This window comes from Camponotus vicinus, unplaced genomic scaffold, assembly GCF_025532165.1.
Source record: "Camponotus vicinus isolate PSW18456_S1 unplaced genomic scaffold, iyCamVici1.0 SCAF_6, whole genome shotgun sequence".
In the NCBI taxonomy this organism is placed as follows: Eukaryota; Metazoa; Arthropoda; class Insecta; order Hymenoptera; family Formicidae; genus Camponotus; species Camponotus vicinus.
Genome location: NW_028141978.1, coordinates 9,041,806 through 9,064,977, shown reverse-complemented (window position 1 = coordinate 9,064,977; position 23,172 = coordinate 9,041,806). Strand labels below are relative to the sequence as shown.

General features: G+C 29.6%; 1 protein-coding gene across 1 annotated transcript in view; it reads right to left on the bottom strand.

Annotated features, from left to right (window-relative positions):
* Dnc (phosphodiesterase dunce) overlaps nucleotides 1–23,172 on the bottom strand; it is a 315,712-nt gene that overhangs the window by 288,208 nt on the left and 4,332 nt on the right. The window contains exons 2-3 of the mRNA XM_083101564.1: nucleotides 15,353–15,551; nucleotides 14,436–14,550 (exon numbers count right to left, since the gene is read on the bottom strand). Of these exons, the coding sequence (XP_082957690.1) occupies nucleotides 14,436–14,550; nucleotides 15,353–15,551 (314 nt within the window). The remainder of the gene's footprint in view (nucleotides 1–14,435; nucleotides 14,551–15,352; nucleotides 15,552–23,172) is intronic.

Here is a 23,172-nt window from a genome sequence, read left to right as displayed (position 1 = left end):
GAGATCATTTTAATTGCCAATCGCGGAAATCGATTGCAACAATTTAAATATATTTTGAATAAATGATTTGAATAAAATAAAATATAGAACAATTTTCTCGAGCTCTTATAACATATATGCTGCCTTGTCATGTACAATAACTAAGGGCTCAAATTATTGGATACATTGTTATAAACTTTTCGTCGTAAATGATTCTAGATTAATATTCTTGTTTATCTATATTCTTGTAAATTTCTTGTTTAATAACAAATAATTCGTACGACATAGGTAAGTACTAAACATAATTTTGAAAATTCGTAGCGTGTCAAAAAATCTAAAAATTAATAGAGATAACGAATAACAAATATATGCATTTTTATAATTACATATTATTAATTAAAAGCAATATATATTTTTAATACGATTGATTTCTATTGATATCTATTGAGAAACTTTATGATTTATTTGAACGGTGCTCGTCACAAAGAATCGATCTCCAGTACCTCCAAAATAGAAATTCATCCATAATCTAACTTTCCGTATGGCAAAAATGCTCGTTGGAGCTTGCAAGAGTCCATCAAAGTTTTGCCTACGGTATACCCGACGGTACAATTGCGATAATTTACATATATACATATAAATGAATATTGCGAACACGGCAGATTGATAGAAAACAGAATTGTAATTCAAAATCAGTTGTCGAACACTATTATGATATGAATGATTTAAGCCATTTGTACTACATATCGCTTTAATAGTTTACTTAACGGATCCAATGTTTTTTCACAGTCGATAATTAATTTACGACAATACTTACTGTTCGAAAAAAATTACGACTCTAAAAAAAGTGTTAATTATAGGACTGATTGAACTATAGTTACTTATTCTAAAACAATGTCACCGAGTCCTTTACATACGAGCTCTTTACAAGCCTGCGACAAGATGCATACCAATGAGTCACAACAAAAGCGAATGCCGCATCGTTTGAACCTGTATGCTGAGCTCAACTTGAGAGCAGCCTGTATTGTAGCTGGTGCGTTAAGGTCGAACATATTCAACAGAGTTACAATAAAGTTCGTACACGGTACGCGTGAATGAAACGCTTAATAACAATTGCTATTCGTGACTACAGTATTTCGTCAGAAAATTGTATAATATTATAAAATGTACATACACAGAAAGTTTATGCAAATCTGAGACGAGATATTGTACGTAGTAAGTCGTGTGATTAGCTGTGACTATTTAAAAAATAGTAGGATGAGTTTTAAACGTACACACAAAATCAGATTATTCAAATTCATTTGCAATAATATAAATGTAATAATATAAATAGTAACTTTTTGAATAATAAAACAATAGGTTTGAATTTATTTCTTGTGAAATTTCTCTTATGAAGTGTAAATTTTTGTCTGTGCAGAGTCTTATTTTTTCTCTTTTTCTCTTTCATAATCTTATCATATATATATGCATCTTATAAAGCTAATTTTAATAATTTGTTTTTAATTAGAAATCCTTTTTCTATTCTATTTCATTTTTTTAATAATATTTTTCCCTTCTACTTTCTTTTCTTACAATTTTTATATCGATATCTGTTATTTATCAGCGAAAAACCATAATTAAATTTATTCAAGTAGACTAGGTCTAACCATTGTCAGGCTTCGCTTGCTACAAGTCGTTTAGACCTTTCGCACATAACATGGATATATGTGCTGAATCGTAACAGTGCTGAGTCGCTGATGACGCGACTTTTCTCTTGGGACCATAACCGAATCAATTTTGGAACGAAGTAATGCGTTATTCAATGTACTTTCCTCAGAAAAAATTCGCTACGTAAATCAATAAAAGATAATGTTTCACGTGTTTCATTACACCGCAAATTTCGTGACATTTTCCGTCTCGTGTCATCGAATTTGCATTTCAATAGAAGTCTGCAACTACTAACACCTAAAGCTCACACATAATTAACACCACACCTTGGTTAAACGTGCTTTCCTGTTATAATTCGCTTATAGACTTATATAATATCAGATTAATTATGTGACCGTATGATAAATGCATTTATTTGAAGTCTCATGAAAACATTCGTTAAAATTAATATGTCAGTGTTCACGATCAAAGTTAAAACTACTTGCTTTTATATAATATTAAATCTCATGTATTTAAAAACGAAAAAACTTTTAAATTTTACTCACAAGAATATTATAATTAATATTTTCTTAAAAAAATAATTTAAAAATTATGCTAGAGAAATTAAAAATATATCAAATAATAAAACATATAGAATTGTTTAATCTTGATATATATATATATATATATATATATATATATATATATATATATATATATTATATTTCCTGTCATATATTTTTATTTTTCTATTTCTAATTATGCACACAAATCTGACTTGCTCATTTTCAAAAGATGCTTTAGTGCTTCGGAAACAAAAAAAACCTGAACTTTTCAATCACACATTTCGATATCATCACTATGAAACTGATGTTCATCTGTGAAAAAGTGACATTCCCCTCGGGAAATCAAACAACTGAACTGAAATGATATCATTTCCAATTTCCTACAAAAAGACTAGTGGTCCATCGTGTCACGCCTGTCCATTTATCCGTAAAGAGTAAAAAGGTCATAAGAAGAAAATTCGTGTCTTTATAAATTACTAAATAATATATGGCATACACTGATCAACAATAATGGCATCGACATTGATTACACATACTACAGTCTGATATTAAATATTTATGCAACTAATTAACTATTTAAAATGTAATTTTATCGTTTACAATTGTTGTGCTATTTATGAAATATCAATTTTTGTTGACAAGCGATACAAATAATTGTGATTAGTATTTCATCTCAATTAAATAAATTACACTTCAATTTTCAATTACTGACATAAATAGAATAATGTACAGTATTAAATATACATGTATCTATAATGATTCCTATTATCAGTTATTTAATTATTCGAGCGCGATATAATTCGTAAAATAAATATACTTTATCGCTATTCGATGTAATACGAATTTCACCGAAACTTGCATATCTCACGATACATGATAGTTCAGACATAGTACTCAGCAATTAACCATACTGCCAACTGTCATTATTCATTGTAGATTCCCACGCTAAAGAGCATAATAGACGTGCGAATTGCGTATTCGGAAAATTTGAAATCACGACATTACAATATTAGCATTTTTATAAATATAAAATTATTATATTTTTATTAAAGCACATATAATGTTATTCTAAATAATTAATTAGAAAATAAAATAACATTTAATAAAAAAAGAATGATATATGCTTTGCTACTATGTAGATTTTCCCACAATATTATTAAATTTTTATTTATATGAAAAGATATCGTCGCGTTTTTTCATTATTAGATTTTGAAAAAATATATAATTAAATATTTAAATATATTTAATGTTTAAATGTATCCAAAAATAACTCGAGATATTTTAATTGTAAAGGAAAGCGAGAAAATCTAAGATATATATGAGAATATATTTATAATAATAAAAAAGATATAAAAATGAAATAGTATGTTTTAATTTTAACATTACTATCAAAAAAGTGATTGTTTTTTAAGATCAATATTTCCATAATCAATTTACTAGTTTTGCTTACTATGATACATTACTGTTCATATTATGGATTCTAAACAACCCTCACAAGTTAGATTCCGTCTCTCGGCAAGCAGCATATAGGTATGTACGAAGCTTAAAAGCCTCACCTAATATACCGAGTATCTAAGCAAGATGCAGCAGCATCGTTGAACGTACATATATTAGATTCTAGGCATGTGTAGAAGCGACTACAAAACTTCGTTTAACCACAACGCACAAAAAAGTTTTGTGTATAAAATAAAAATTTTTTTACTCAAGATCTGTATAAATATATCTATCGCGCTGCGACAGATATACCTATTATTACATATTCTTGTAAACAAAATAAACGGTGATATAACACGCCGTGGCGCTAAATTACCTAACATTGTATCGACAGACAAATATACAATGTTATTGTTTTAAGGCAGGATGAATCGTATAAATTGCACTGCTGCTGCTACTGCTTCGAATGCCAATTGTGATAATTGTTTTTGTAATCATGTTGGAATGAAATAGCGAACAAAAGCGTCATTGTCGTAAGCTGGAATTACAGTTACCCTTTATCATACACAAACGCTACGTTATGTCTATTTTCAGCACTTGAAAATAAACAATTAAAGGTCTAAAGATATCGCGTAACATAAACACTTACAATATGTACACGCAAATTAGTTGATTGACGTAACATGTAGAGATGTTTCGAGCAAGAGTTAAGGCGAATATTAAGCATCATATAGTTCCAAATTGACTGCATTAAGTGGCGCAGCATCATATATATACATGCTGCGTTAGGTATGTGATTGTCTAAAAACAGATTGAATTTCTCAAGAGAAGAGCTACGTGTTAGAATTCCTGCACGTGAATTAAACGGGCTTTAATTACTCTGAATGTAAAGAAAATTATATTAAGATAGTATGCGCAATAATAGGTTGTGCGACTTGAATGTTTCTCATCCGCATAAAATCGTGATTATCAAATGGGAATATGTAACTACAAAACTGGTAATACAAATTTCTGCAGAACAGTAGAAAACATAACTGTATGAATGAATGAAGAAATGAAAGAAATTAAAAAATTCTTTTGAACAATTTTTCCAAATATTTTTATTTTATTTTATTTTAATGTGTAAATTTTTGTAACGTAAATATTTGCGATTTTATAATTTTTGTGTCATAAACTTTAAAATTGAAATTTTAAAGATAACAGAATTGTAAAATTAAATTAAACGTTTCACGAATAACAAGATTTTCGTCAAAGCTTTGTTTTGAAATGACGAAATCGGGGATCTATCTTTTCTCTTTACAGTACGTTTGCGCATTGTAAAGATTCGATCTTTGCAAAATTCATAGAGTTTATAACATAGAGCTTAGGAATTTAAAATACAGAGGAGACACTGTTTCTATAAGAGAGAATGTGCAAAGACTTTATATAAAAGAAACAGAATTTAAATGGAATACACGAAACTATATTCAATCGCAATCGTGTGCATGCAACGTGGCTAAAAAAGTAAAATAATGTAGATTCACGCAGAACAGAAAGCAATTAACGCGCACAACCGTTGCACAGAGAAAGAAATCAAATTGTTTCACTCAACTATCCGATGATGAAAACTCTTTATATTAATGAAAAACTTCCTTTCCAATTTATCCTTTCCAATCTCATAGAAATGCTCTGACTCGATTAATATGATCAATATACTGCTAATACACTATTCCAGTAAAATAACGATTCTTCAAACATTTTATAATCCAAGAAAATTACTCGAAATTCAAATAGTAATATTACAAAATATACTTCATACAAAAAAAAATGAACATGCTATTCCTATCATTATTTTTATGGATATCAATTTTTTGTTTTTAATAAAGTACTATTATTGCATGCTGAAAATTAATCAATATGTCAAATCGTAGGTGTGTTTTCCCTCCTACATCGTGTAAAATATTCATATGGAAAATACAACTGAGGACTTCCATGTAATATTACCAATAAAAACTATTGTTTCGCTACTTTTATCAACTTTATAGAATTTCATATCAAAATTGAAGGCTCTCTTTTAATGAAATACATGCCTAATCATAATCTTATATACTTATTAACTTATTTTGATATTGCCCAAGAATAAATCTTGCTACGTTTGATTCTTTATCTACAAGGCATATTTATCGAAATAAATTGATCTATTTTAAAATACGATTGGCGGTTAAATTCATACGCATCCGTATTAAAATAAATTATACATATCGAACTGACAGGAAACATAAAACTAAGATATTCCGAAATTTCAATAGTGCACATGTCAATATTGTGCAAAAATCCTTGAACAATGTCACATATGTATTTCCACGCCTTGTTAAACTACAATAATGCTACATAACAACTGTCACGCAATGTTTGTCAGATACGTAATTCATTGCGCAATTTTTTTACGTCTTGTTTCGATTCTAAACTTTTTTCATTTGTCACGCTTGTTTGCACTATTTCATTCTTGAATATATATTTTGGGAAGTGCTCCTAAAGCATATACTTAAGTAATAAATTACTCTGAGCAATATCGGACAATAGAGCAATCTCATTAGAACATAATGGATTCTCAAGTTAGATCTTGACCCTCCCGACTAAATTAAACAATATAAACATGCGATAAAGCAATTTAATAAAATAAAAATCAAGTTGTTTATCGCGGATCATCAATATTTAATTAGCTAATTTACTTTTTGCTTTCAAAAATAAAGTAGTACATGAGAATCAGTTAATAAGTACGGATTTTATTTGGTGATGTAGAAAAAAATTGTACATATGTATGTGTACGTAGAAATTTTACTAGAAAAATATATAGAAAAAATAATACAATAAAAAAATAAAAAATATGCATTATATTATCAAGAGCTATTTCAACTATGTCGAAAAAAATGTTAATATTAAATGTAAATGTAAATGTTAAATGTAAGAAATGTTAATGTTAAATGTAAATGTAAAAAGAAATGTAAATGTTAAAAAATAAAACCTGTTTATTTGTTTTTAAAGACTAGTACAATCAAAATCTTTGTTATTTGTTTTTATATTTCTGCATTTTTCTAACGTTCAAAGAAACACAATAAAAGAATTGATTTACGTCATTCCATCGTAATCCATAGTTTCGAAGATTCGAGGACAAAATACACGTATCGAAACAGTATGTATCGGGAGGCGGGGACATAAATCTTATAGAAGTATTATAGTTTTAAAAAAAGATAAAAAGAAATACTATACCTTAAAAAAAAACCTAATTAGCACCGCGAAAACTAGCGAACAACTTGCCATCACGTGATACATCGCTAACGATATTTTTTATGGGTAAATCCGCAAACGAGACGGAGCGTAATTTCCCCCCTGCAAAAAAAAATTACTAGAAAAACGGCAAGCTATCTTTACTGCCGCGAAATAATACATGCTGCGTTTATCTCGTGACGGGTGAATGTGTCCGTTTTATCGGCACATACCGAAGCTAAAAGGACGCGAAAACTCAATACTTCCTTTGTCGAAAGGAGAAGATCAAAAACGAAACACATGTGTTTCGAAGAAACGTGTAATTATACGTCGCACACGATAAAAGTATATTCTATCTACAGAAATTATTAATAAAAAAATTTGTATCTATTATTAAATAACATTTATTCTTTATAATATGTCAAAAATCACAAATATGTATATCTCCTGTGAAAATTGTTCCCTTTTACAATTTTATGATATACGTGTATTACAACAAATTTCGACATATAAATATCTAGATAAAACTCTCATTACGAAATTTGTCCGTATCGATCTTTCATAGCCATTCGTTTTGATTTATAGATATCCCAATATAGCTTCGGTACAATAAATTGAGTTTGAGTAAATTTAACTGTCGTATTTTTTATTGCAGGAATATTTTTCCGTACTTCACTATATTAAATCTCTCGCAACGCTGTCGCAAAATTCATCGGCATTATTATAAATTTAATCTGCTAGAAATGTATAGCATAAATATATTACAATCCACAGCTATTTGTTGTGAAATGTGATGGAGTCACATATACAATTAGGAAATCATGTTTCAACAAATATTTCATCTCTATTTTCCGTGAATAAATAACTAAAATTTTAAACAACAACTTTCGAATCTGACGCTTGCTTAAGTTCAAATAACCATGGTTTTATTCATTGCGAAAAATTCTTTTTCTTGAGAAAACGCATATTACGCAAATTAAGACGCTTCTATAATCGAATTCCAGTGTGTTTGGAATTTATAAATGAATCTTTAATGGATTTGGAAAACGATCAAAAAGAAAATTGTACATCATTTTCTTGCGCGGAAATGGTCAGCTGTTTTTGCCGATGTAATACATCTTTGACGAACAACAATAAGAGTACTCAAGAAATATCATCTTTTTTACAAAAAATGAATGGATGTTAGAGTATAAAATGAATAAGCGTTCAAATCACAATCGATTTTCTAAATCGAATCTGCAATTTGATAATAGTGTAAAATCTTTATTTTTATAAAATAAGAATTCTTATCTATATATGAAAGAATTTGAAAATATTGTCTTCATATTCCTATATGTATATACATGTGACGTGTAATTTCTGTAGTATAAAAAATAAAAATCAAATAATTTTTATCACATTTAAAATAACGAACCAATTATAAGTTTAATTAGTTATAAACAGTATAAATTTAACTAAAGATTAAACCTCATTCGGTATTTCGGAGAATTAAATTTTAATTCGTCAGCGAAACAAAATCGACATTCAAACTTTCGCGACCATGCATTCGACAATTACGCCAATTTGCTGTAATGTATATATCGTAATCACCGCATACAAAGCAACGATTAATAAAAGCATAAAACACGAGGTTTTGAAATGGCATTGCGCCGCAATGCTATCGCGACTGTAATTCATTGCGTTTCAGCTCGCTAGTTATCATGCCGCGACGAAACTGCACGCCGCCATAAAACAGAGTCCTTGTTCCATTATCCTGTCGGCAAAAAAAAAATAAACGGAAACAAAAGAATTATGAGTTTCTTCGCGTAGGCAAAGCAGAAAGAAAAGAAAAACTTTGACTACTTCTTAAAGAAACTTTTTGCCGTTTGTTCCCGGGCTCCGGCGGGACAAGAAACGCAAATACATAACTCCGAATATCACCGCAATGTGAGAAAAATTCGCGAAACAATAAAAACAACATTATTGTTAAACATGTTAGAAAAGCACAAGCAATTCTGTGAAAAATGTAACATAATAATGCATGCTCGTAAAATTCTAGATACATTATGATGAAATAGATGACTTTTCTTTTTCCTTTTTTTTTCAGAAATATTTGCACAGAAAATTATTGATTATCACAAAGACTGCCAAACTCATTGCTATATTCTGAAATGGAACTACATGAGAAATATTTTCAATACTTTCTTTTTTCAAGTGTTTCTATACTGTCATTCAATCGTTTCTTATTCCGAACGAGCTTTTTCGCTTTAAGCGTTCAAAAGCAGAACAACCTGATTTTAAAAAGCTTACTATACGGTAACTTTCTCTAATATTTGTATCCGGTATTAGTAGCAGTGTAGTAAATTACTTAACTTGGATTGCTTGCGTCGCGATCGACTTCTTTATGTAAAAAGGATTTTATAAAAAGTATGTCAAAATTCCTTTTCTAGTTCAATTTCCTTCGATATCATTACAAGAAATTATTCAATGCAATCTAATGCATAAACAGGCTCCACAACGCGACATACTCTAACATGACTATCTTTTAAAATTCAACTTTTTAATTATTGCAGAACTTTATCTTATTTATATGTTAATTTGTGATAACAAAATCGAAATTTCTCATTATTAGAAAGAAAGAAAAAGCCGAGAGAAGGTAAATATATTCCGTTAATGAAATATAGAAAGCACACCGACATCCGGAAAATAATATTTAAAAAAAAATAAAAATTTAAAAATAGGGAAAAACTTTATAATATTTTTGGGCTCTTGAAATATGTCAAGACCAATTTTGTTGCTTGTTCTTAACATGAAAAAAACAAAAACGACCGTCGACGCGAAATATGACCCCCATTAATAAAATGTCAGAAATAATAGAGATAGAGATTTCTCTCAAACACCGTATTAATTTGTACCCTTTCATGTCTCGAGACAGTTAAACCTGTGCCTACCATGCAAAAAATAACAGGGTTCTCTATCTTAAAACACAAAAAGGCGGATTAAGAAATTTAGTAAAAAGAAAAATTAAACAAGAGCTATATGCAAAACGTGCATAAAATTGCTATCTGAATTTTGAAAGTGGAAATAATTCGCGCCGCGTCACTATCTCTCAAAGCAATTCACGCTCGAAAAAGTTCAATCGTTGCATCAGGTAGCAAATCGCGCCAGAACCTAACTAGACGCTTTGTCTATCTTACTTACGATACACATAGTGCACTTCCAGTCCGCATTTGCGCGGGAATCCACTTCTGGGAAATGCGCAATTACACAAATCGGATTTCTTCCGTTTTATTCCACGCCCGATTCGCTCTCTATGCACTTCGTATCTCTGTGAAAGAAGTAATCGACCTTTCGCACTTCAATGTCCGGAAATCATATCCTTTTTGTACGGCAAGATCGTATCGTGATACATTTACGATCGGTTTAGTTTACGATGAAAGTAACATACTTGCTGCGCCGTTTCTACAAGTCTTTTACTGTCTTTTACAGCGCAGCATTTTATTATACGATCACTCTTCAATATTTTCGAAAAATGGGCAATCAGACATTTTTTAGCGCGTCGCACTTAAATTTATTTTATTCGACTGTCGAGCGCGATAACTTTTTCCACCTTCTCTTGCAATATAAACTATGTAAACCATATATTAAACAAAAATATTATATAGCTTTTATACGCTTAGTAAATTATTTCCAGCTAACTGCCAGTGATAGAAACATAATTTAATAACTTCCGGAAGAGGAAACTATGTGTAAGAGAATCTTTGACGTTTATATCTGAATTTCCCGCATAAATCGTAGAAGTCTCCCTCAAGACGATCGTATTCATGTCAAGCATCATGCAGGTCCACGAACATCGATTTTCCCAAGATTTTCGATAAAATTTTTCTCTCTCGTTAAACTTCAAAATTTATTCAATATTCTAAAAAAAAAAGAACAATAGCTTCTCGACAGAAAAATCGACAGAAAATAATCGAACCGTTCCTAATTATCGTCAAAATTTTTCAGAATTAAATAGATTCTTCATGTTATAGAGATAAAACTGAAAAAAATAGAAGTTTTAAACAAAAAAACAGGAATATGGATTTTAATACATCGTTTGTAATGAGAGAAAGTTGAAAAATTGGAAAGTTTATCAATGCAGGAAAAAGTTATCGGAATATAATTAAAACGCGCTACAATGTCTACACGTGACTTTTTTACATCGATTAATGAGTCAGGAAAATAATAATATAAAACTTGTTTGAGAGAAGCGGTTCTCTTATTTTATTTTCTAATAAAATTCTTAGTTTTAATTTTCTTATAAAATTCTAATTAACGAAGGTTGATACCGAGAAAACGCGAAAAGGCAACAATTCCACTCGAGATACTCCAAAACAAACTGATCTCTCGCGAGCTACAACTCCGTGTGGTCCGAGGAAATTGCATCAATCACTTTTCGGCACCGGTGGCGGATCAACATCCAGCAAAAATCGAATCCATGAAACGTCAAAACGCTCGTATATTTACTATCCTCTTCCCATCGCGAAAGCAAACTATTGCGACACGTTGCGCTCACGTCTCGCTTGTTTCACATCACACCACTCGAATTAACAATGGCATGCCCGGCGCCAATATCCGTGCGACCGGGAAGCGCGAACGTGCACTTTCAGCGGGTGCCGGGTGTGACGCACCGGCGATCGAATTCCGCGGGATTTCCGAGCACCGGGGAGACTCCGCGTAACTTTGACGTTTGAGCGCACGTTCTGTCAACGCACCGTGGCAACGTTTATGCGCGACTACCTGTCTCCCGTTGGAGAAACACGCGCAACACAACGCATCGTCGGCGAGCGCGTGCGTCGGATTTCCCGATGTCAAAAGTCCAACTTCCGAAGCCGGATTCGCGGAGCGAAACGCGCGTGACCGTCTGCAAGGCCGTCGCGATCACAACAAACGCGTAAGACTGCCTACGGGCTACCACGAGGAGTGGCAGCGATGTGTCATCGACTCCTCGATTATGGCGACATCTTGGTACTGTAACATTTAACCCCGTGCTCTGAGGGTGACCTGCTTGGCAGGTGTACCTGGAGATTACCAGGTTAACTTCACTGCGATGATTCGTCACGTTTAATAAATATTTATTTTTAGTAAAGAAAAATATGCATACATTTTTATGATTTAAAAAGATGTTTGAAAATCAAAGAAACTATCAAAAAAGTTCTATCGAAGAATCTCAAAGAATTATCTGTTTATATCATCGGAAAACTTCGACGATGTTACATTCAAAATAATAATCATCTGATAACAGGAGCTACTCGAACATACCAAGAGTCAAATATTTTTAAATATAAAATCCTAATATTTTCGACGATACGATCGTTATAGCCTCGCGGATTTTTTTATATTTATGTTAAGCTAAAATAATTTTTTTCAAAATAAGTATCTTATATAAATTAATTTCTAATTATAGTAGAAAAAATTAAAAAAAGAATTAAAACTTTTTCTTAATCTATTTGACATTCCATTATTCAAAAAATTATTTAATTCACACAATAGCATTTATAAAGCAAATATATCTATCGAGAAGAAAATATAATTAAGACTATAATCGGTCAAGATTTATAATACAATATACTAAAGAATTTAAAAACCAATATTATTACTAATTTATATTATATTACTTTTAATAATTTTATCAATACTATTAAATTCATCATTAAAAAATATTTCAGTTAAAATGTAATATGTTTTGTATTATCATTTGCTTCTTATTTAAAGAAATAAATACATAAATATATAAATAATAAAAAGAAGATTAAATGAGAGAGAAAGAGAGAGAGAAAGAGAGAGAGAAAGAGAGAGAGAGACAGAAAAAGACCTATTTACTTATGTTATCTTAATGTAGTTGTATTGCAATATCAGAAAAAAGTGTGATATATTACTAAGTATAAAAGAATATGGTCAAATACTTGTTCTATTAGAAAAAAATTAATGTATTATTTTTTTATTGTAAAATTTGAACTCTGCGTTCATATAACATTATATTATTCGCGACAGGTGTTTGAAAGTATAATCAAAATCGAAACATTTTAATTAATGCTGCTTTATTTTTCCCATTTTTTTACATTTTTCCCATTGTTTCTTTAAGATTTTCAAATAACCGATAGATGGTTACTTTCATTATTTTAATAAAATGAAAGATCATTTTTTATAGCAATGCTTTATTATTGCTACTATGATTGAAGTTTAGATTAATCTTTTTTATTTAATACATATATGTATTTGTGAATATGCGAAATGTAAACATGCAAATTAATTATCCAATCAAAAAGACCACAAGAATAATATGAATATCGACAAACGAAAACTAATGCAAGAACAACTCTTGTGGTACAAGGAAATATTGATTTTTTGCGAATCGATGGAAAGCTATGTGAATCTTACAGTCGGTAACTTTGTTGCAACGCGAGATAAAACCATCAGTCAAATCCTAAAAACACTCGAGAGTACGTCGAGTTTTATATACTTGGAAAAATCATTCTGAATTACCGACCAACAAAATAACAGGAGTAACAATAACGGAAAATTCTACGAAGAAATATTTATTTAAAGCTTTGATTATTTCTGGTGTCTAAAAAAATTCAGAAACTAAGAATAGCACAAAAGCTAAATACAGCATATGAAATAATATAAAAAAGAATATAATATAAAAAAGAAATTGGAAAATAATGACAAACCAATGATAATATAGTATAATTAATAAATTCAAATAGTAGAATTCAGTCCAAAAATTATCAAAAAATTCTTAGATTATTTCACATGTCATAAAAATGTCAGTCCATGAAAGTTTTTAGGTTTTAAAAATTTTACCAGATATATTATTTATAGAATTTTACCAGCACGCTAAAATAAAATGCACTATTGGCACGATATGATAGCAAGATATGAGAAACGAGATATGATAAGAGTAATGCAAACAGCATTTAATACGTATCTTATTCAGGTGACACGTGATTTAAAACATTAATTTTCCTGTGTATCCGCTGACTTGTTAATCATAGTAATTTAATCATAGTTACTCCGTATTAGTCGGATTTTCAATGGATCAGCGTCCATTCGCATCCGTATGCATGACAAAGATCGCCTTCATGAGCATGCAAATTTATGTTAACGGCGACATACACAATCAAATTATCATGAAAATAACATACATATAAATCTATTTTCTAGTTCACCCACGCATGAATTTGTAATTTGCAAGAAGAATTAATTATTCTCCCGATGTACATAGAAGAAAGCCAGAAAAACAACGCGTCTAATGCCATATCATAAATCGTGAACCATCGTAACAACTTACAGCGTAGCAACTTTTAGCAATATTGTACTTCAAATACGAAACAATAAAGAGTTGCATATTTCGTGCAAAAAATTCTGTCGTAATTATAATTATAACTTATTATGCAACCGATGTTTAATTTGCAATAAATATTCATCATATCCGAAATATGCAATGTGGCTCTACTATTATTTACCACGCACTCGATTCGATGCGACAGGGTTTATCGCAACCAAAACATGTTAGGGAAACAGAAATTGCAGGAAGCAGCAGAGAGATTCTATTAGACTCACCTAAGTGCACGCCATTCCGCGTCAGTGGTTGTGGTTGGCGCGGATGTGCTTCTGCTCGGAAGACTCAGGCGAGGGCCGATGCGCAATGTCATGGGTCGTCTTCTTCGCGTGTAATCTGAAATAATCGAACGCTATAGAGAAATCTCCGAAACGAGGTTATGCGTCTAGCGTTTCTGTACTGCACGCGTAATCTGTTTCCTCCCCAGGGGGGCAACATTGTACCGCGCCTGGAAGCCAGGTGTTTGCAGAGGAAACATCGATTTAAAGGGATTACCGCTGCATGGGATTGAATGGTGATGATGATAAATTTCTATCTCGTCACGTGTCCACAATACACAATGCGTTCGGTTCTTGTGAAAAATACATTTGATTGTTAAAACGCCATACCACATGAACATAATTAAACGCATTGTATTATTAAATGTAAAAATAAACGTAAAATATGTTTTTAACTCTAATCTTTTTCAAATATTAAATTAATGCTATTATAAATAATTTTTGTATCTTATTGTACTTCATTGTGCATTATTTTCAAATATAATTATAATTTAATTAAAAAAAAAAAACTCGTTCTTTTTATTTATTAATTTAATTTTTATATATATAAAAAGGGTAAAAAGCCCTAGCACATTCACACACACACAAATCCGAATAATATATACATATAAGATATATAATATAAAAGATTTTATCAATTTTTATCATAAATTTTCGCAAAAATGTACTTATGATATATTTCTCAATAAATATACAGTAGTTAATATATATATTTTTTATCTCATTATTATGTTTTTCTCACCATTTTTGATTACAAGAAATAAAAATCAATGAAAAAATACAGCTTTTATTCCATGCATTGTAAAAATACAGCTTTTATTCCACGCGTTGTATGCAAAATGATAACTGAAAAATCTTACCATTGGCGGAACAAAGGGAATTCCGCCCGTGAAGGACGTGAGGCGATAAATAGTGTGGGTGTGGATTTGTGGGAGTTGGCGGGGTGGTTCGACTCGGAACCGATGTAGTAGTCCAAGGTGGTGCTGCATCTTGTACGACATTTGTTTCTGTCAAGACAACGGGGATCTCATTGGTCACCCGCACTTCTATTCCCACGGACTGTCAACAAATATGAAAAATAGTTATGTATTCATATGGAAAAATAATGTGGCATATTTTTCTTTCGAGTAAATTTCAAAATTAGTGTTTTGTCACTTTACAAAATTTTTAATATTCAAGATTAAACATATCTTAATAATTTAAATCATTTAAATTGTATCAGCGATAAAATCATCAATGTCATATGTTAAAGATATCAAAAAAAATTAACTCTTATTTCATGATTACATTACTTCATTAAAATCATAAATTTCATTATAACTAATTAAAATTGATTCGAAATTTCATGGGTCACACATATGTGGATATATATCAAATTACATAACTACTATTACATTCCCTATTATAATATTACAAAGTAAATTATGTATAATTGACGTCACGAGCAGATATCGCATCGGGTGTGTCTACGATGCTATAAAATATAATTACTCGACACAAAGATGTAATAAGCTCGAAAAATGTTTAATCGAGTTACAAATATTACAACTTTGCTAAGTGGCCTATATCCATCATTGATCGATGTATAAATATCCCTATTCATCATACTTTATATAATGCAATCTATATATTTTCTTTCAGAAGAAGAATAAGTACAAAGTTTTAAATTAAATACGCATACTTTTCCGAAATTTTTGTATATTTGTAAATTGTTTTACTATGGCCGATGTAAAATCTCTCTCATAATAATGTGAAATATTTGAATTATTGGTTTAGAAAGCTAACAGAATGCACATTAATAAAATTAATTGAGTACTTATCAAGTTAATAATTAATCGTGCAATCTTTTATTTCTAAAACAGTCTTTACAATTTTTTTTTAATAAATCGGATATAACTAGAAATATCAAAGTATGAAGGATATTTAACAAAATCTAAAACATATAAAGTGTCGCAAAAAATTATATTCTCTCACGTAATTAAAACTAAAAATTAAACTGCATAGCAATAATACGATACAAAACAATATGTGTGTTATTATAATAAAAAATAAATATTCAGTCAAAATACAACTAAAAATAAAAACTTTTCTTATTTGTAAAAATTAATATAAAATTTAATAATATTTGTATCTGAAATTTTTATTTTAAAAATTTTGCATATTAATTTGAATTAAAAAAGACTATTATTATATTGATTTTATTTTTTAAATCATTAATTAATAACCACGATTAATGATTTATTAATTAAAACATATAATGATATGATCTGTTAATTAAAGAAAAAATAATTGTTTGCCTAAAATTATATAAATATATTTTAGTATTATATAGTTATTTTTATCATTTTTATCAATTTATTGCATTGGATAAAATCCGGGATAGTAAAAACCGGGATTTATTATGGTTTTTTTTCACTCACTAGATTTTTCCGGCCAATCCTGATTACATACGTGTATAGAATCGTTATATGAAAATGTAACACAAACTGCACGAAGGAATAATTGGGAAGATGATTATTGCATACCGGATTCCGTCAACGGATTTCGAATAAATTGTTTAATTGATGAACAGCTCCGTAGTCGTGGAAAAAAGACTTCGTTATCGCTTTTTGTCTAACAAGGAGGGAATATCGCATTTGCATTAGATGTAACTATAATACAGGGAATATAATACATGGAATATAAAGATACAAAATGTATCATCGTTAACCATATGTTTCTCTCAGTTTTTTCAAAGTGACGCAAAATTCTATATAAGCTTAACTTACACTCGTTCAGCAAAAAATTCGTTTTGCAAATAGCATTAAAACTTACATAAAGCTCTTATTGAACATACAATGAAATTCCATTGCAACGAATATCGACATTTTCGTTATAATAAAACTTCATTCAATATTCAGTCTATTTAATGATCTTATTAATCCTTTTAATATGGAAAAGCAAAGCTTAAATATTAAACGAGAGGTTTAAATTTTACAAACTGCTTCTAAAAACATATTTGTATAGATTATTTAAAATGTACCAATGATTTTTTTTAAATGATTTTAACAATATAAATTTCAAAACATTAGAGAGATAAAAAAAATTATGTTTACTTGAAAAACGGAAAAATGTTAACATATAATGATATAAAAATCTCTATTTGGATTATTACGATAATGCAATTTCTATGTTAGGGCAACTTTTGTATATTGGCATTAATATCGTCACTGGCTATATGAACTTGTTGCAGACTTTGAATTTCTCGTTCAATGAAAATAGGTCTCTGTACAAGGACTTGGATATCGATTGAAAGAGAAAGAGAGAAGCACCAATAACTCTGCCATTAATGATCCTAGAACGCAATCTTTTTTTCGACAAAGGCAGTTCTTTTAAATGTCAACTATATCTATATAATCGCACGCAGATTGACAAATAATCTTGTATTCGATACCACATATTAACGCTTTAAAATATATATTGATGAAACCAAAAGTTTTTTATCAAAATTTTTGCAAAATTAATTAATTTTTAATTCTACAAGATTTTTTATGAGATTATTTTTTCTATAAAAGATTCTATAAACCTCTAAGTATTAAATATTTGTAATTCTATAAGATTTTTATAAGCTACTTTTTCTATAAATTTTATAAACTTTATAAGTGTCCATTTATATTACTTATTGCTGGTGATTTAAAAAAAAATAATATTATTAAATTGTCCAACGCTAATGTGATGATCAAAGTTTCTTTCGAGGTAAAATTAAATCATTAAGACCTCTTCTTCCAAGATGTCTCTACAAAAATTTTCTAATATTATTTTCAATTTTTACAATATTAAAAAGTTATGAAAAATTAAAATTATAAAGTTATTAAAAATTATATATATACTGCTTTCCGGGTCAATATATTACTGTCCAACCACGAAATGCCTTTGGATATCATTTGAAAGTCATTTTTTCCTTCTCGTATTTAATTCGCACCTTTTTGAGCCAAATAAACGCACGACCTACAGATGTTATACGTTTATTTATCGTCGCAAATATTTATTCATGATGTAAAATTGCTCTATTGCCCCACAGACCACAAATCGTAATTACGTATCGATCGAAAGGTTTCTCTCTCAGTTGTGCTTTCTTTCATCTAAGGTCCACGGTCGCTTCTTGAGGTAAATCCAAATAACAGATTACTGCCATTTGCTATTTATTCAGTCTACTGTTCAAACGGATTATCTTTGATCGCCATCGTTTCCTGTGATCGACAAAAATAATATTGCGACTTGACATCAGACAAAAAATTTCAAAACAGAAAATTAATAAGAGAAAATTCAAAATCATGTTAAAAATGTGTGTGACACGATGTGTAACACGAAAATGGTATATATATAAAAATAAATCGCACTTCATAAATCAAACAACAATTGCGAAGTAACAATTATGATGTGTGACACATGTGTATACAATATTTAAAATTGTCAGATAGTAAATTTTATTTATGAATTACATACTGTATTATATTTATATTCTCTCACACATTCGAGTTTTCTCTGAAAACTAGATTACAATGATATTTAAATATTCAAAAAAATGTCCATAATTAGAGATTCGTCTTAACTACATTGCAAAATGACGTAATTAGAAATCAGTTTTAGCTACATTGTAAAACGACCCACGACAAATCTCTCATTGAGGATTAATACTTTACTTAATCTGACGGAAACGAGATTCATCGCTTATTATATGAAAATTAAACGGCTGAGTTCTTAATTTAGCAAAAGGTTGTATTCCTAGTTAACATTTCTTAAAGAGAAATTTTCCAACAAATTCGTTCTCGACGAAAACAAATTAACGAAGGAAAAGAGGTAAACTTTTTCCGAGCAAAGCTACAGGATGATGCATAATTTATTTAACCATCAAAATTATTTATCACATATGTAAAATATTATCCCATTAATTTATCCATTTCAAACTTGTATATACAAAAAGACTGACGTTAAATTTACATTCACTGAAAAAAGGCCAATTATAATTGCATAGTAAAAAGTTAAAATAGTTAAAATTTCTATTTTTATTGTTATTACTACTATAATAGTTTGTCAAATGTAACAGATAGATGTGAAAGAAGCATAATAGCATGTGTAATTATACTTGCTCTGACAAGAATCGCTGTATAAGCAAAAAAAAATAGCAGATTATCATTTGCTTAATAAAAACAATTGCTTAGATGACGCTCGGTTGACAGCATAATTAGCAAAACAATGAAATCTACAGGTGTTCATGAAACGTCACTTGGTATATTCAGTGGTCACGTGCTCGGACTTGTTTAAAAATCGATAAACTAGTAACATAGCCTATGCATATGTAATCACCCGTTATTTCCCGGTTGAGCAATGAAAGGTCGACCTTTCATTATAAAATTTTCTCTCTACTTCCCGCGGGTGCGTTTTTTTCCGAATCTCTCTCTTTCTTTTTCTCTTTCGCTCTTATGAAAAGATGCGTTGTTTTCCATGGTGTTGCAAATAGATTAACACAAAAACATATTGTAAGTATGTAAAAGACACGTGCTGGTCGTAAATAGAGAAAATTGAAAAATCATATGTAAATTAAACAAGGAATATAAAAACATTTTTAATATATTCTCATATTTAGCATCAAACGTAGCTATTTAATTTCAGCTTAAGATACGTAACAATATAATTTTTATGTAAGTCCAGTAAGGATAAATCGAACTGTTGCGCCTGACATAGAATTCGATATCAATACGTGACGACACATTATATTCAAACAATTTATTGACGAGCGAGAACTTTTCTCTCCCTCTCTTTCTCTTTCTCTCCCTCTCCCTCTTCACGAGTTTTCAAATAAAAACATCGTATATAATTTAATGTATATAATTTTACCTTACTCTGCCTTTCTGTCAATCTTTTTCTTACTTCTCGCATTTATATTTGATGATACATATTTGAGAATTCTTTTTTATAAATAGAGAGAGATAAACAAATATATTTTCAAAAATTAATATTATATGTATTAATCTAATCAATTATTTTGAGAAATTAAAAAAATTAATTTAGGTATAATTTTTTATTCCCACATCGAAATTAATTTTAAAATTTTCAAAAAAGCAAATTCTTGAATAATTGATAGATAAATGTAAATTTATTTTTTTCTTACATCTTGATTATTTTTCTCAAATTTTTAGAAAAATTAGTTGAATCATTGTTACATATTTCTAATTTAAATTTTATCATATTTATAATTGACATATACTCATTTATAAAAGATACATATTTCTCAAAGGTCATTAGCCAGTCCTTAGCCATGCATGATTTCTTTTAAATAATTCCTTACGAAATACTTTATGTATTATACGGAAATACGTGAACCATCGAGGTTTCTGAAATCTAAGTTTGTCTACTTTGCTTTGGGAACACGTCTTAATACAAATACATTTCCGAAAGAAAGGATCAAATTACGGAGAAAGCTCCCCTTCGAGCTTTCAATTCTTTCTTCCTTATTTCACCAGTAACGGTCTCCCAAGGATGAAATAAACATGCATCTCACACAAGTAAGTCCCCCTTCAGAAACACATGGTCTGTGTACGCACTCTCTATCGGGAGATAAATTCTCGTTCCAGGAATATACCTGTGGCTACATCGCGTATCATCGGCATCCTAAACTTTTTAATTAAATACATCATGTCACCTATATATGCGAATGATCATTGCGCGGAAAATCTTCCGATTCGCTGCAACCAAGAGTGACCTTTGGCCTTCCGCTGTTGGAAACTCGATATCTCATAAAGAACCGTCCATCCTTCAAGCGACGTGAGAAACAGTAACGTAAATAAAAAAAAAGTAATAATGGCGCGAAAGGATGGCGCATCTACTATTCGGTAAATTAAATATACGGTAACGCAAAAATGCAGAATTCTAAAAATTAAAAATAGCGTAATCAATAATTTGTTTAATATTTAATTCGATATTCAATGATATATTCAAGATCGTGGCATTTCACATACGTTTAACAAAATAAGGTGCGTCACTCTTCAACATGCTCTTTTACACGCAAACTTTTCACATTTATCGGAACTCGGCGGAATCGCGTCGAAACGAGCTTCCTTTGCCATTCATCACGCAAATGCATTCTTCAAGATAGATCGGTAAGTGATGTAATAGCTCATCAATGGTATTGTCTATAGATGTGCGCGACGTTGCGGTACAAGATATTTGGATTATGTATATGCTAGCTAGAGAGTAATAACAATCTATTAAAAGAATTAAAAGTAAAGGAGGAATATGTGAAACAACCTCTCTGCTTTAAGAAACAGCAAATTCGCAAAAAAACTGCTCAGCTTTTCGACGTTACTGACAATTAATTAAGGAACAATGCTTAATCCCCCTTTCACCGTGAATTTATCATGTCAACATGAATCGAGCCAGTGTAAATTAATGAGACAACAAGACGCGAAAATAACGATGGCTTGCGTCAAAGTATTCCAAGAGCTTGAAAATAATTTGTGACATATCGAAAATTATGGTAACAATTATAAAAGATACGACAACTAAATTAATAATCTACGCCATTATTTCATTGAAAAAATGCGATAATCCATAAATCTTTAATCGCACTGAAATTTAAAATGTACAAATATTGTCACAAAAGTGATATGACAATTGCATGAATTATAATAAAACAACGGAAAAGTTATTGTTGCATCTGCATGACGGTAAATATCTCAACACCGTGAATGTATGCAATTTTATTTTGTTACACGGATAAGAGAAACTTTGTTGAGTCTTACAGTGAATTTTTCTTGAGCGATTAAATAAAAATATGAAATGTGCAATATGTAATATAAACTGTAAAAGTAGCGATAGATAAAGAGCGAGTCATCAAGTAAAGCTTTATCTCTCGTAGCAGAATAAAAATTCAGTATTACTTAACACTTGAGAGAAAATTAATTTTCGTGACGTTGAAACTTACAAGATTTCTATTTATTACAATAGGGAATTATCTCTGCTGATGCAATGTAATCCTGTTTCATACTAATTATAATTTATTTGCGGCATTAACGAGTTGTGTGTGACGCAATCGAATTTATGACGTAGTCTACGTCACATATTTGAGTTAGACTATACAAGAATGTAATATTATTTATTACTTATCTTCGTCAAAGAAAAAATTATTTTTCCAACTTTAAAATAATTGAAAATAGTCTTGCTTTCATATCATCTTTTGAATATTCTAAGTTATTCTTTTTTAAATATTCTAAATATATTCTAAATATACTATTGAATTTTCTTTATGTTTCAAATCAATTTCAAATCATATATTCGAATAAATTTATTGAAATAAATTATAAACATACTAATTAGATAACTTTAAGAAAAATTAACAGATATATGACGCAAACATAAAAATGAATGTAGAGATTTAAAATTGATGTGATATGAAAGTAGAATTAAATATGGTGCAATTGAGATCTTTAGATCAATAATTATTAAAGAATTATACAAGAATTGTGATTTTTAAATCAATAATTATTAAAAAGATTTATAATTCAATTAATTTTATGACTAAAAAAAATCAATGATACCATACTTATTTGACTCGATAATATTATAATTAATGTCATTAAGATTAATTAATTAAGTAATAGAGAAAATTAATAAATTATATCATGAATAATAATATAATATT